Genomic DNA, 15327 nt, shown 5'->3' with positions numbered 1-15327 from the left:
ATCCTATTTCTTTGGGTTTTTTTATTCCTTTTAGTGCCTTGTATGTTGTGGACCTGAAGAAGTTCAGGAAGATTGCAGCTGGAGACAGGCTTCGGGGCCAGTACCAGGCTCTTAGTCAGGATCCAAACAGTCTGTCAAATCTAGATCAGGTATACATGGCTTTGAGCATTTTTGGGTTCATTTTCTTTATCTTTCTCAATATGTATGGAATAGCTTGTATCTCATCATAAATGTTACATAATTCCAAAACTGTTTGCCATTTACTGCTGTTTTAGCCTATTTTCAGGAGTGCATATGAGCACAGCTCAGAAAATTGCTTTTTTTAATTTAAAAATGAGGAAAAACCCCAACTTACAGAACTTTTCACCTTTATTTGTAGTTGTTCTACAACTACAAATGTAGTTGTGCATTTATGTTTTTTCTGATTACAAAAAACCCTACATTCTGATAATGGTAATTATGTTCGTGTTGTTGAAACAAGAGCTTGTTTCCTTTTTCTTTTTTTTTTCATTAACATAAATTAAGTTTTCTTTTGTAAGCTAACTGCAAATGCACTCTGGTGGTTGCTGTACATGGTCACCTTGCAGTGGCTGGAGTTTGTCTCACTTTGGGTGAACCTCAGAAGGCTTCATAAGTGAAACTGTCCCTGCTTTTGGTGTTTTCCTTGTGGAATTACTTAAGCACAGAAGATTTTTACCTGCCTCTAGCAGCAACAGGATCCCATGGCAGCAAAGCCCACATTGCTCAGTGCTTTTCCAACACCCCTGCTCTGCAAGCAAGTTTCTCTCTTACATAAGGACATTATTGCTGCTTGCATTTTTTTCTCCAGGAATACAAGTAAAAATTGAAAATAGCAATTCTTATGATACTGGACAAAGAAAAGTGGGAATACAGCCACACTAAAAACTCAGACTTGACTGGACACCTGCAGCTGAAGCAACCTTTAGCTTTATATTAAGAGCAAAAGGGTGAAATAACAGCAACAGTCAGAGTTCACATCTTTCTGGACAACAGAATGAATTCCTGGCCCTGATCACCCATGTAGAGCCCTGATGAGATAGAGCTGTGTGTTCTCCAAACAGTCTTACCCACATGTACAAGGTGTCTTTCAGAAAGACCTTTTAAGATTCAGAGGTTACAGGTTTTCACCATAATGCTGGTTTTCAGAAAATTGGTTTTATCTAATGTTCTCAAAATATTAAAATTCTCATTTTAAGATTCTTATATTTCCAATTACAGCTTTAATACATGATAGCATATATCTCCTATAAGCCTCTTGGATGAAATCAAAAGCCACTTAAGGACCAGATGTTAAGGTAGCTAAATCTTGGCAGAATGGAATTGGAATTACTTTAGAAATATTTTAAAGTAGTATTTTCATAATAATCTGCTTTGACTGTATTGATTGGAGCAACTTGCTGCCTTCATTGCTTCTTCTTACACAAAATACAGCAATACTCCTAGAAATACAAACCACAGTGCAATGTATTTGAGACCTGGAGAGCTTTCATCTATTGCTAAGGATGCATTATAACTCTTTTATTACTATTTTTGTTTTAAATACCTGTCTGGAGTGCTCACTGCCCTTCTCAAAGAAGCAGCAATCTCAGCTCTCCGTTAATCTCCCAGCAGTGCAATCTTCATGGGTGGTAGTTAAGGTTCTTAAACCACAGAAGAGAAGTAGATAGAAGGGGAAATGATAATTTTAAATGCAAAGGAGAATAAGTATGGAACTCCTATGGAGAAAAAATTAGACATCATAAAAACTAGACTTGCAGTACAGTAATTTTGTTCAGAGGGCTTTTTGTATTCTTTCTTTTTTTTTTTTTTGTTTACTTTAAATCCTGAAACTAAGAGCTGACTTTCTACTTTTTACTGCATGTAACAATTTTTAAATTGTCAGATTCTAAAAGTACTGTAGTAACTCAGGAATTGTGATTTCATTTAGCAAGTCAGAGAGGCACAACAGAAAACCAGTCTCTCTTCTTTCGAAACTGAAATGGTGGTGAACCATTCCAAATGATGATAAGCTACCTTCCAAAAATTATAAGTTTTTTAAAAAATGAAGCATTTCAATTAATGTTGAATGTTTTTGCTCTCCATATAATTTGATGTAATTCTTTGGTACTAATGTCTGTATTTCAGTTAAATTATACATCTTTCATAATGCAGCAATAAGTGCTATTTTATTCTGTCACATTTAGCAGTGTGAATTGGCTAAATAAGTGACTAACACTTGAGTGCTTACATTTATTCTAAAATACAATGTAAGGGTTGCACATGTGAGGGAGCTTACAAATGGATGTGCCAGTTGCTGCCCCTGCTCTTTGTAGCTCTGGCCAGAGTAGGTGCCTGAGGTGTTTCTCATTTATAAATGCTGTTCCCTGCATTCAGCCAGATCTTGGCTCAGAGTTTTCGTGACAAGATTACCTGACTATGCAATAAAGGTAAAGAAAAAAAAAAACCCAGAAGTGAAGTAAGGAACACAGCCAGAATAGCAGTTTAAAGCTTTCCCTTCTCAAGCTCATTTCTGGAATCTGTTTTCCTAGAAGTTGTCTCAATTTAGAGTAGTGCCATAATCTTGTACTATATGGTTTTTGAGTCAGGGATTTTTTTTCAAATTTAAGGAATGAAAAGCTGGTTTCTATTCAGTGCTAATTTATGGTTTTACAAAATTTTTACAGGATCTTCCCAATAATATGATTCATCAAGTAGCCATTAAGTCTCTCCCTCAGGAGTGGCTTTGGTGTGAAACCTGGTGTGATGATAAATCCAAGAAAAAGGCTAAAACAATAGACCTGGTGAGTTGATCCTGACTTAAATGAGTTGTATAGATTAAAAATTTTGCTGTGATTTTGGGGCATTTCAGGTTAAGTGTGTGTCATGTCATGAAGGCAGCCTTGCTGGAAGGCACTTCAGCATTCCATCCCTTCCTCTGAGACCTCTCCCACTTGCTCTGTACCAAATCTGCTTATATTTAAGCTGAAATTTTACCAAAAAATTAAGTGTTGTTGTTTCTTAACCAGATGGGATTGAGGCTTTTCATGCCCATACGTTTATTTTCCTTATAGTTTTTTCCATAGTCAGCCAAGTTAGTGGAACTGTGACCAAGTGCTGTTACCTGTCTGGGCACTATGGGCTGCTGCTGTTCTCCCCATATAGAAGCTTCCTCCAGAACCTTAACATTGTCCTGGTTTTCTTGGTCTGTTTCACTGCTATGAACAGGAGATAAAGCAAAGTCTTAAAAGCATAATGCTCAGGACACTATCCATGTTTAGGAACAAGAAAGTTTCTTTGGTAATAGAAACAGAGACAAAAATCTTTTCCCTGTCATTATTATCCCCAGCCCATTTTCCCCAAATTTAGATTTTTTGACAACACACATACACTATTTGTGATGCTTTAGATATAATTTGAAAGGAAAACAGACAGTTGGAACTTGATGTGATTTTTCAGTATGCAAATAGTTTTAGTTTTCTTCGTGTCTTTACTGTTAGAATGAGTTTGTGCTCTAAAGACAGGTGCTCTCTGCTCAAAACCCACATCAGGTTCAGTTTCCATGTGCCAGTGTCAATCTTGCATCTCTCTGGGTAACTTTGCCTAAGTCTTAGTAGTCTTGTGCCAGCCAAGGCTGTGCTATACTGACGGTCAGCAAAAAGAAAAGTATTTGCAATTCATTTGGGCTAAATTCTCTGAAAAGGTGTTATTTTCACATTTGCTTTGTTTACATCTCTATGTTTTAAACTTTCAGTGCAACAACCCCCAAACCAAAGAACCAAAACTAAAGGCTGCTGCCCGGATAGTTCCTGAATGGGTTGATTATGACTCTGAGATCCGAAACTTAATACAGCAAATTGAAAGAGAGAAGAAAAATCTATCATCATTATTTCAAAAAGGTAATTTACATGCATATTCAGCTGTTAGCTTTTAAAAATTAAATATCAGTCTAGCTGAAATTAAGATTGGGGTCAGTAGGCACAAATCCTTGTATTTGTGTCATTTCCCTTGCTCTTAGAGAAATGGTGTGGGGTTTGATAGTTGTGTGATGCTTCTTTACACAGGAGTTACACTGACAGGACAAACCCTCTTGTTTCGTGCCAGAATCTAAGAGAAAGCTCAGTGGTCCTGTTCCTGCCCCTCAAACACAACCAACAGTCACATTATTTTAGCCACAAATATTAAGTAAAGCACATTAGCTTAGACTTCACTTGGATAATCTAAAACTCATGTCTATTAAGCAGTTGGGGACTGAGTATTAATTTGCCTCTGCATCTCTCTCTTTCCACGCTTATCTATCCAAGCCTTTTTCCACTAGACTAAATTCTATTTTAGTTAGTTTGGGAGTGAGGTTTGGTTTTTTGTTTGTTTGGGGGTTTTTGTTGTTGTTTTGTTTGGCGCTTTTTTTTTAACTGAATTTGTTTTAAACTGAATTAATTCAATAACATGAAATAATTAAATAACATTGCCCCAGACAAACAAAACCCAAAACAAAACAAAACAAAACAAAACAAAACAAAAAAAAAAAAAAAAAAAAAAACCAAAAAAAAAAAAAAAAAAAAAAAAAAAAAAAAAAAAAAAAAAAAAAAAAAAAAAAAGCCACGAACACATATACAGGACTCCCAGTAAGACTTGACTTCTTGGACTAATGTGAAACAAAATGGAAAAATGATTTTAGCTCTCAGGGTTGAAGAAAAAATTAGCAGATAAATATTTATAAGTCTTGAGTGGAGGAACAAATTCACTTTTCCTTTTAAAGAATTCTTAGTGGGTTTTATTCTTTGTGAAAGCTTCTGGTCAGCTTGTAGCAAGGCTCCAAAAATGAAGTTCATGTTGCTGAACTGACTGATTGGAAAAAACTAAAAGGTTTTTTCCACATCTTACAAACCCAGGCACTGTCTCTAGGTAACTCTTGTGTGTGTTTTTTCCCCTTTGGCTACAGGGCTCAAGCACGATGAACTTTAGCACAGCCCGTGACCAGCAATGGTGACAGCTCCAGAGTCTTCTGGGAAGGACTGAACAGAATTTACAGCTGTTACATTGGCACTCTTTGCAGCATTCTTTAATGTGAAGTCAAATATTTTATAACTTAAAGTGTTATTTAAAACATTTTAAATGCAATACAAAAATGAGAAATCCACAGGTATTTGGGGGTTTGGGGTTTTTTAACCAGTATGGAGCAGCTTTCCCAACGGCTTTGCTTTTCTTTTCCTTCTTTGAAGTACAGTTTGCCCAGAGGACTTTGGAACGTGAAGAAAGATGTGTTCAGCACTGTCAGTCCGGGCGAGTACACACACATTAAATATGTACTTGAAAACTGTTTTGTGCATATTCCATGCATTAGGCTACTCTATTTAAATATCAGAAATTTTGGTTCTATGCCCACAGTTTTGTCCCTCAAGAAATGCTGTGGTCACAATAAAGAATTTCATAAAAAATAAGACGTCTAATTTAGACCACACAGAGAGAACTCCACATGGAAGCTAAAGCAAGGAATGACAGTCTTCATTTATTATGCAGGATTGCTGCACTCTTAGAGATTTTTTTAAACTAACTTTTTGATTCTTAGGCTCCTTTTGGCCACTTAAATATTTGTGTGTGATAAAATTCCATTATGGTTTTGGTTGAGGTGATTTTCTGACCAGCATACACTGCATCAGAAGGTCAGTACCTGAAAGCTGCTTCTACTCACTTTTGATTATCATCATCCTGTTTATAACTGAAAAGAAAATAATAAAATACATGAGTATTTTTGGACTATCAGTGGTGTCTCCTGTAATTTTCTAAACCTGTACTCACAAAACTGTTGCTTTAATGGAATACTGACATTTTCATCCCACAAAATTGCAGGGAAAAGTTCTTGCAATACATGTATTTGAAAATGGGGAATTTGTGTCTCAAAGTGAAATCTAGTGCCTTAAATACACACCCTGTTGTTCAGGCTGTGCTGGTTTCAAAATGGGATTGGATGAGACCACAGATTCTTAAAAGAAATCTTCCAGTTTAAATGCTTGAAATTACACAAGACCAGGTAATTTGCACTTAGTGAATCAGCAAGAATTGCACATTATTTCCATAGCAGGAAATAATTGAATAAACAATGAGAGAACAATGACAGTGGATTTTGTATGCACTGTCATTGTCCTCAGCTGTTGGTTACTTAAAGTTTCTTACTGTAAGAGCGAGTATTTAAAATCACTTGTTGCTGATATGTTTCAAGCCATATTACTAAGGAATGTGAGACATGCAGATTTTTTTACAGCTCTTTGCATTTTCTGTGGTTTTGCCTTTGTGTATTTTGAACAGTTTTAACATGTCACACACAAGTTTTTAAATGTCTGTTGAGAGATTTCCTTTGTATGAAGTACCTAATGGAGTATTTCCTGTATAATCCAAGAGCAAAAGTCAGTAAACCCTAATGTCAGTTCTCTTTATGTCTGACCCACTTCAGTGCAGGAGCTGTTTTGTTATGCTTGTTCTCTTAATTACTTCAGGATATCTTGCAGCAAGTCAAACATATTTGAACATCAACTTTAAGTTGGTATTTTTGTACCACAGAGATGGACTTGTAATTGACTTAGCAGATGCCTGTGCACCATAACTATAACTTCCATGCATAACAAGGAAGTAACTGATTTGCCACAGCAGAGCACAAAAAACCCCAGACTGTTATTCAACTGTTTGCTGCATTATTTTATTTTCAAAATATTTTTCAGATTTATACTTCCATCCTGCTGCCTGACTCTGCAGCAGCATTTCATGTGGATCTGCCCTGGTATTCCAAGCTTGAAGCATATATTGGAAAACTTGCTTTAGGACAGAAGTTAAAGGTTCTTTAAGAAACCTTAGTTCTCTTTAATTATGATTATCTGTGTGAGCATGTTATGCAATATAAAAAGTGGGTAATTCATGCACTGACTTCAAGTTCATTTTCTCTGTTGCATCCCATTCTTTTTAAAACTGGATTACCTCTACTGGCTTTAAAAAAATAACTAGTTCTTTAAATACTATTTCCTTGAGATTGCTTAAATGATTAAAATATAATTTTTTAAATGTAATTTGCTGGAGATATTTTGAAGGTGTAAAAGGTTTCATGCAATTTTCTAGTGTTTTATATATTTGTACAAAATGTTCTAGTGGTTTTTTTCCTGCATAATACTACTTCCAAAGAAAGCTTTTTTTTTTTGAGATATACAGTGGTTTATAAAATAAGAAAGGTCCCACAAACCTACTCACTGCTTTTTAAAGGTCTTTTTAAGGCAGCACTTTGAGTCATCAGCATATTATATTTTAATACTAAATCCATGGAATTGTGTATGTTGTACAAAATATTAAAAGGGTCCACTGGAGAAAAAAATACAGATTAGTTTCTGTTCTCCCTTTTTGTATTACACAATAACCATTTCCTACTTGATTAACAGAGCCAAAGAAAAAAATGGCAGCAAGTGCTCAGCTTCCTTTCCTCTACAGAAAGTGTTTTTGCAGGGAAGCAACAGCGATATTCAAGTCATGGCATCTGCTGTGAGGTGAGACGTAGAGCTGCAGAGGGAGCTTATTTTTTATTTCCAGCCTCTGTGCTCTGCACTGTGAAAGAAAACACATCCTGGTTTAGAGTGTTGCCAAAACATGGTGCAACTCAGTAAGTAAGCAAAAGAATATTTGAACTATTCAAATGAAGGGTTTTTACAATTTATATTCCTATGACAGTGTGTTTTCTGTCTTGATCTTCTTGAGATCAGCTGGTAAGTTTAACAGAAAATGAACAAACCAGGCATTAGTGCAGTGTTGTTGATGAGCCAGAGCTTTAGTATTAAAAATATTTCTCAGTAAGGTTCCTTCTAACCCATTCCCTGAATCAAATACTTGCCTTCAGTCTGAGACTTCATGGAATCACAGGATACCAGCTTGGAAAGGACCTCAAGGATCACTTGGTCCAGCCTTCTTTGGCAAAAGCACCTTTGGTTCAGGCAAGATGACTCAGCCACCCCATCAGGCAAATCTTATTATCCAGCACTGGGGAATCCAGTATTTCCCAGGGATATTCCAAGGGCTGGTTGTTCTCACTGTGAAATCAGCACTCACCAGAGCTTCTACAGTTGCTGTAGTTGACTTCTATACAAGGTTCTCTTCCACACAGAATGTGGCTGCTTCCTCCTCCTGTCCCCTGCCTGCACAAGTGCCCTGTGCATTCCCGCACACCTCCAGCTTCAAACCTGAGGAGCAACATGAGGAAAGAAGGGAAGACAAATACACAGCAGTGCTTTCTTGTCATCATAAATATCTTTATTGTGAAAAATACCATAAAATAATTCCCACAGTTCTAGAAAAAACAGTTCTTGCTTTGTAGATTTATGATTCCATAGAAAGACATTTTATAATTTGAAACATTTGATAAATCTCTGGCTAACTTTACTTACCCTTCTTAAAACATGAAACTGCTACTTAGTAATTTGCTAAGGGCAAAGAAAAAATTATCCTCCCATTAATTTTGTTGCGGCTTTATGGATAAAAGTGTGTATTAGAGAGCAAACAATACCTTAAAATAAGGCACTTTTAAATACAACTAACCTGCTATGCTATCCTGGCTAGTTTCCAGCAAAGCTCCTATAAATCACAGCCCTAAACAGAAGAATAATTCTTGTTCCAAACACCAGTCTGAAAACTGAAATGATAGTGTGTGTTAGGGTTTGTTGTTTTTTTTTTTTTTAAAAAGTTTAAGCTAACACATTTTCTGCATATGTCACAAGTTTGAGCTCTTCAGTTTGCAATTCACTTTGAATCTCTTTTAATATTGATCAATTACTATATCAGTATTCTACCAAGTAAAATATGCTTCCCCCCCACCTTCATTTTAAAACAAGTTGGAAACGAGTTTATTAAAACTGAAAGAACTCCACAGAGAAAGTTTGCATCTACATACAGGCCAATGATGGGAACAATGCTTCATGCACATCTCAGGGTTGACAAACTACCATGAGACATTTACTTCAATGTTCAGTTGCTGAACATTATTGCACTACAGACACCCACGAATAAATAAAAAGGCGAGTTCAGCTTCCTCGCGTGTCGCCTGCATCATTAACACTCAGCATGGGACCAGCACTTCATTTGCCAGAGTCATGTCAGGAAATGCAGCGCGGAGTTGGAGAGCCTTGCAACATAACGGTTTCTTTTAAACACAATTTTGTCTGTTTTTCCAGAATACCTCAATGCCCTTCAAAACAGCACCGGGGTGGTAACACTTGTGCACAGCAGCTGCTCAATACCAGGAAAGCCTTGTTCTCCACTGTCACATTTTGCTATTGTTTCCAAGAACCTGTCTTCCAACAAAAGGAATCTATGAACAGCAATCATGCATTAATCGTCTTCCTCCTTCTACTGACTACATTCAAGCTTTTTTGTTCTTGAAATGTAATTTCCCCATTCCCATTCATTTTCAAAATGCACATGGTCCTTTTTTGTTCCTCTCTGTCCCGCTGCCTCCGAGAAACAAACCCACACTGCTCCAACATCAGTGCCTTATATGAAGAATTTACTCATGAGGGAACATCTTATTCCTTCTCTAGACAAAAAAAAATTAAACCTCAGGAAACTATTCTCTCAGCTCCAGCTTTTACAGCTGCACAAGGGCAGTCCTTTGAAAGAGAACTTACTGCCAGCAGTCCCCTGGCACACAAGCACAGCTGTCTGTAGTCTTTACTGTGACGTCCCATAGCCCAGCCACTCCTGCATGTACAACATCGGGCACATCGCTCACGCTGCTCGTTCAACACTCATTTAAAAGCAGCCCCTGCTGTAGTGAACAAGGCAACACAAAAGTGTTCCAATGGCTCACACACAACGGCAGGGCCAGCGCAGCTGGTGGAGCTCACCCCTCCGGGCGCAGGGCTGGCAAGAGCAGCAGGAGGTCACGGACAGCTGCCTGCCCAACCTGAGGAACTGTCAGCAAGCAGCAGGGGCACAGAGGCCAAGCCCACAGGGCAGCAGGCTCCTCACTGTGCAGTCAGCTCCTGTGTCTGAGCCCCAGCCCCTGAGAGCTGTGCCAGCCTTGAGCGCTCTCTACAGCCCTGAGCATCTCTAACACTTCAAGCAAAAATGTTTCCGACATGTAACAAGCACAAGCTGAACTTGTAGAAAGTTATTCAACTTAGTGAACAACCAACCCTGGAGTTTAAGAGGCTGCTGTGGTGGTTTTGTACCATAAACCATGAGAAATCACCACACTACCTCCTCAGTTTGAAGATAAATTTCTGAACACTGACTTTTAAACTGCTGTTGAAAAACATTTTACAAAGCTGCCTGGCCTCGCAATTATGTTGGTGAAGTACTTGAGGCAGGAGCCAAGGGTTCTGCTTCTGCTACAGTAAGAAACCCCTCCCTTTCAGACTGAAGGCCTTATTTGCTTATTTCATTTGTTTTACTGAGGCTGCTTAGGTTTTCAAGTTGAAGTGAGAGAAGACTCCTATCAACTGATTATTGTTTTCCAGTTAAAATCCAATCAAGACAACACTGATGAACTGTAATTCTTGCATTCCAAGAAAATGGCTGCTGATGAAACTCAGTAATTATGTCAGTAATTATGACAGATGAAGTTACAGAAGGAGAAGACTCCTCACTCCTACCAGCTGCAGCCCTGGTAACACCACACAGTGCATTCACACGACTCCACCAACTACACCCAACCCATTTTAAGTCCGTGCATATAGAAAAAAAAATTAGAAACAGACTTTTGGCTAGTGGGAAGTGAGTCCCTCTTTTTGCACACAGCTGTCTCTGCAGTACCAATGCTGTTACATGAAACATAAAATTACTACAATTTCATGTAGTACTAACTCCCTGTTGCATCATCCAGCAGAATTGAAGTTGTATTGCAGTGTAAGGCTGGAGTTAATATCACATTCCTGCAGTACTCACATCACAACCTGTCTCAGTTCTGACTTTATGTACAGAACCAACAAATTGCTGCAGAGTCAGGGAAGTGTCACATCAAATTTTCTGCTCAAATCTGAAGCAGATATTTTGTTGAAGTGCAAACTACTCAAAAATCATACCTAAACAAACACCCAAAATCACATTCAGAAAAGAAGTGTTCTGCAAAACAAGTCTTTCCCCCCATCCCCATCTCACTGTTGATAATTCCACCAAGGAAATCACCCCCAATTAATTTCAGGTTAGTGAACAACAAAGTGAGCAGGTATTTCAGATGCAGTTACTCCCAAGCACTCTTTGTCCAGAGCGATTGTTGGGACTGGTTCAGTGCGCAGCCTCTTCCCCACCTCTGGCACTGTCACCGATCCAGCAGGTGGTCACTTGCGTTTCCTCTTGAAAATACTGGGAGATGGATCATTCTGCTGAGCACAACCAACAGTTTGTTAATGTAGAGACTACTGTAACTACCCTTGTCTTGTTTATTAGGCCCCAATCCACAGAAATATTTACATGCATTTTTATCTTTAAGCATATACTTGAATTCTAAATTTAAGTGTTGTCCTAAGGAGCATCTTACTGTTTTTTCCATTCGTAGGAATAAACGTGTCCTGCATATCCACAGCAAATACATAGGCAGCACAACCCCCATCAGTGTGAGCTTGTCAAGCTCATCACAAACCAAAACCAACAAAAGAAAAAAGGAGCTTCCTTCTAGTGCAGTAAGACTCTGGGTTAAGGACAACATTATAGAAATTAAGATTTTGGGTCTTGAACTGAGAGACTTTTTATTTTTCAATGAATTAAGTAAAAAACAGCAGCAGCCACGCAGAAACAGTCTTGGCTCTAACTGAAGTGAAATTTGAATGTAAATGGTCCTCCTCCAGAACCAAAGGGGTTGAATCCTTGCCATGTGTTCCAGCTCCTGTGGAAAGGGTTGTTGCCGCCCTGCTGACTCTCCGCATCCAGTGGGTCCTCTCCTGCGTCAAACTTCCGCCTCATTTCTGGAGGAAACAAAACCAAGGTGGAATCATGGCACAGTAACAACAGGGTTTCCCCAGAGTACTTAGTTGCTGTTATAATCAAAATGCAGTTTGCAATAGCACTTGAAGCAGGAGACACACATATCCTTGACATGAGTATATCCAGAGTTGGTCAACCCTAGAAATCTCTACAAGATGTTATCCCCAGAAGAGACCTTCAAAATATAATTTTTATTTGAGTTTTAACAAAAGTCACTGAAACACAATAAGTACAGATTACATTTTACTTCCTGCAATAGATTGGATACAAGTACTAGTGTACTGCTTTCTCAGTAAGAGATGGGTAAGGGCAGAAAGGGAAAAAGCGAAGCTGAAGTGCTTGTTATGACTTACATGTTTGTTTCAACCTTGATGTAAAAAAAGTAACTAAATATAAGAAGCCACTGCATCATTACCTGGGTCAGTGAGGACTTCTTTTGCAGCTGCAATATCAATGAATTTCTTCTCTGCTTTCTTTTTTTCTTCCTCGCTCTGGAAGTTATCAGGGTGCCACTGGGATGCCAGCTTCCTGTAAGCTTTTATGATTTCTTGCTTTCGAGCATTTCTAGATGAATAAAATTACAGATAACTTCATTTTCTGATTGCTCATATGCCACACTAATGAAGTTTAAAATAAACACTGAGACACTAATTAAGGGCATCAGGAAAGTTATGAGGTGCTGCTAACCTTCTGCAAGTGGCATTGAAGACTCTTTACACAAAACAAAGGAAGCAAGTTGCAACCTTAAGCAAAGATTTCTCACTCCTTCACCACCTTCCTTCCTTCACCACCCATATACTTCTCTTGGAAAGATGCTACTGCCAGTGACTCTGCAGAATAGAGTTCTCAGTCTGAGGAATTTACCATCAGATGAATAACAAAAAACACACCAAATTAGTTCACAATTGGAAGGATGACCAATACTAGTTCAGAACTTTGCTTGCTCCTCATTAGCAAGGGAAGTTGTTCAGTCAGTCCTTTAAGACTCTTCCAATCTATCACACTATGCCACTATTTGTTACTTTTAGTAATTCTTGCCAGTCTTCATTTCTTCCCCAACTCATCAAAATGACTCAGGGTCATCTATACTAAGAATTTCTTCCTAATTTCCTCTCCTCCTGCTGTTGTTTTTCAATTCCTTCTAAAGGAATTGTAAACAAACACCACTTTACAAGCTGAGCACTAAAAATTAGTACAGCAGAAGAGTGAAGATAGCAAGATACAGAACAAAAATTAACACTCAGCAGAACAAATTCAAGTGATCAGCCCTAGAAGTACTGGTTTAAATAACCACCTTTCACACCATCATCTCTGGAATTAGTATCTCACCTTTTCACTCCCAGGATTTTATAATAATCCCTCTTCTGTGATTGCTTCAGCATTCTCTGGGCACGTTCCAGCCCTTCCCGAATCTGCTGGTCATTTTCACTTTTGGCTTGAGCAGTCTCATAGTCCTTAATAGCTTTTATAAAAAAAAGTCAATGAAAAAAGGTTTCACTACTCTACAAACTTTCAGTTAAAGAACTCAGCCACTCAACAAAACTGAAGCTTCGTTATTACCATACAGAAACAGCAAAACTTGAGTTTCAACTTTACATGTTTCGGGGGTTTTTTTCTAAATTAGAAAATCTTGGAATAGAGGAAATTCACTTTCACACATGAATTAGGTAATTTTCTTTCTTTAGGTTCATCACACTTGTGGGAAATAAAAAAGAAGGGAGAGTACCAATGTAGGTCACAACATTCTCTGGACATTACTACAGCCACAAGGATGAACATAATGAGTATCTCGGACTGGGATGAAGAAACAGAAACCAAGAAGAAAGATTCAGTAATTAGTACTTGAAAAGCCCACTGCACATTAGTCCCACATTGTTGTTCAAGTGAAGGAGGATTTAACCAGAGTCCTTAAATGAATACTTTCTTCTTCCCCAGTCTGCACTCAATCAACACAATAGAAAGTCTCTTCCTCTTTAGTGACTATAAAGACAGATTTCAGACTACCAGTAAGTTCACATTGTTAGCAAAAGGCAAATACTGCCTTTTTACACCTCTGCATGCATAATATGCAAACAGTTATATTTTAGCAGGTTTTTTTCCCCAAAGGCATGCTCTCACTTTTATTTCAAGAGTTTAATTTCTCAGGAATGAAAAGAAGAAAATAAAATTTTTAAGAAATTTGAGGTCTACACTTCAAGTAAATTCTATAATTACTGCAAGTTCAAGACACCAAGTTTATACATCCTTTAATTCCAAAATTTATCAAGGGAAGCAAGTTGAAGTCTTTAATAAGATTGCTCTTCTTTCACTGTTATAATAATCCTCAAGGTCTCATTCGCAGATCCAAGTCTCTTAGGTTTCTCAAGTTAGACAAAGTACTTGCATCAGATTACTTCCAAGCAGATGCCATTTCTCAGCAGGTGTTACATTTGTTTTTCACTGTTTCTGAGCAAGACAGCAGGAAGTGCTAATGAATTTGTATTACCCAGACATCTGATACCACTGCAATCGTGTTTCAGTTACTGAAAAAAAAAAAACTCTCCAAAAAGTGTTGCCAGAGCCCAAACAATTTCCTAGGCTACTACAAACCAAACGAAATTTCTATACATTTTCACATCACAGGACACCGCCTTTGCTGCTTAAAGCATTCTGGCTTCTACTGGTATTTTTAATAATTTGTCCAGTCATTAAAAAAACCCCAAAACAGGAGCGTGCACTAACACTTGTGCTGAATATATGCTATCAAAACTAGTAAGAGCAGCAAAAATGCAGAGATTTCATTATGCTGCTTTATTACACCAATAATGTTAAGCCCCACTGAACTTCATCTGATTCAGGTAATTCTAGGAGGGGCTAGCAGAATGTCCTGCCAAATGCAGGTCAGATTGCTCAGCCTCACTGAGCACCACATCACCTACAGCACCATTGTGGGAAACCTGCTCAGGGGTCAACTACCTGATACCATGACCGTATCAGATTTCTCTTCTTTTTTTCTGAATCAACTTCCTTATTTAAGGACCGCAAGCATTAAGCACAAGGGAAGGTGTTTCAGTGCTGCACACTGCAGAGGGAATGCATCCAGCACACTCTGCAAGTACATATTGCACTTTCCCTCCTTAATTTTGATGGTACACTTCAGTATAGGTATTTTCCTCTTTCAGAGAGCTAACTGCTCTCTCCATCTGAGGGGTGAAGGTTAGAAGCAGGTGGAAAAGGATGGCAACTTCATGACCACAAGAAGTTTGCTATGAAGCCAGGAGACTTATTACTAATTCCTGCTATGTCAAGTGAGATATTTAATCAATTCTTTTGAGTCACTATTTCTAAAAGCAGTAGTACCTCAGAAGCAAACAGAAGAGTCACTGCTGCTTCTTACTGGCC

At 38.1% G+C, this 15327-nt stretch overlaps 2 protein-coding genes across 2 annotated transcripts in view; one reads left to right on the top strand and one right to left on the bottom strand.

Moving 5' to 3' along the window:
• The window catches only part of UGGT2 (UDP-glucose glycoprotein glucosyltransferase 2), a 78462-nt gene extending 71305 nt beyond the window's left edge, over positions 1–7157 (top strand). Inside the window, exons 36-39 of the mRNA XM_041423427.1 lie at positions 35–149; positions 2685–2801; positions 3752–3896; positions 4940–7157. Coding sequence (XP_041279361.1) covers positions 35–149; positions 2685–2801; positions 3752–3896; positions 4940–4962 — 400 coding nt within the window. The 3' untranslated portion in view covers positions 4963–7157. The remainder of the gene's footprint in view (positions 1–34; positions 150–2684; positions 2802–3751; positions 3897–4939) is intronic.
• A 1101-nt stretch (positions 7158–8258) lies between these two features.
• DNAJC3 (DnaJ heat shock protein family (Hsp40) member C3) overlaps positions 8259–15327 on the bottom strand; it is a 29902-nt gene continuing 22833 nt past the window's right edge. Inside the window, exons 10-12 of the mRNA XM_041423370.1 lie at positions 13276–13408; positions 12362–12510; positions 8259–11927 (exon numbers count right to left, since the gene is read on the bottom strand). Of these exons, the coding sequence (XP_041279304.1) occupies positions 11770–11927; positions 12362–12510; positions 13276–13408 (440 nt within the window). The 3' untranslated portion in view covers positions 8259–11769. The remainder of the gene's footprint in view (positions 11928–12361; positions 12511–13275; positions 13409–15327) is intronic.

Source organism: Onychostruthus taczanowskii, unplaced genomic scaffold (assembly GCF_017590055.1).
Source record: "Onychostruthus taczanowskii isolate IOZ18803 unplaced genomic scaffold, ASM1759005v1 scaffold77, whole genome shotgun sequence".
In the NCBI taxonomy this organism is placed as follows: Eukaryota; Metazoa; Chordata; class Aves; order Passeriformes; family Passeridae; genus Onychostruthus; species Onychostruthus taczanowskii.
The sequence above is the reverse complement of the archived record's forward strand: the minus strand, read 5'-3'. Positions and strand labels throughout refer to the sequence as shown.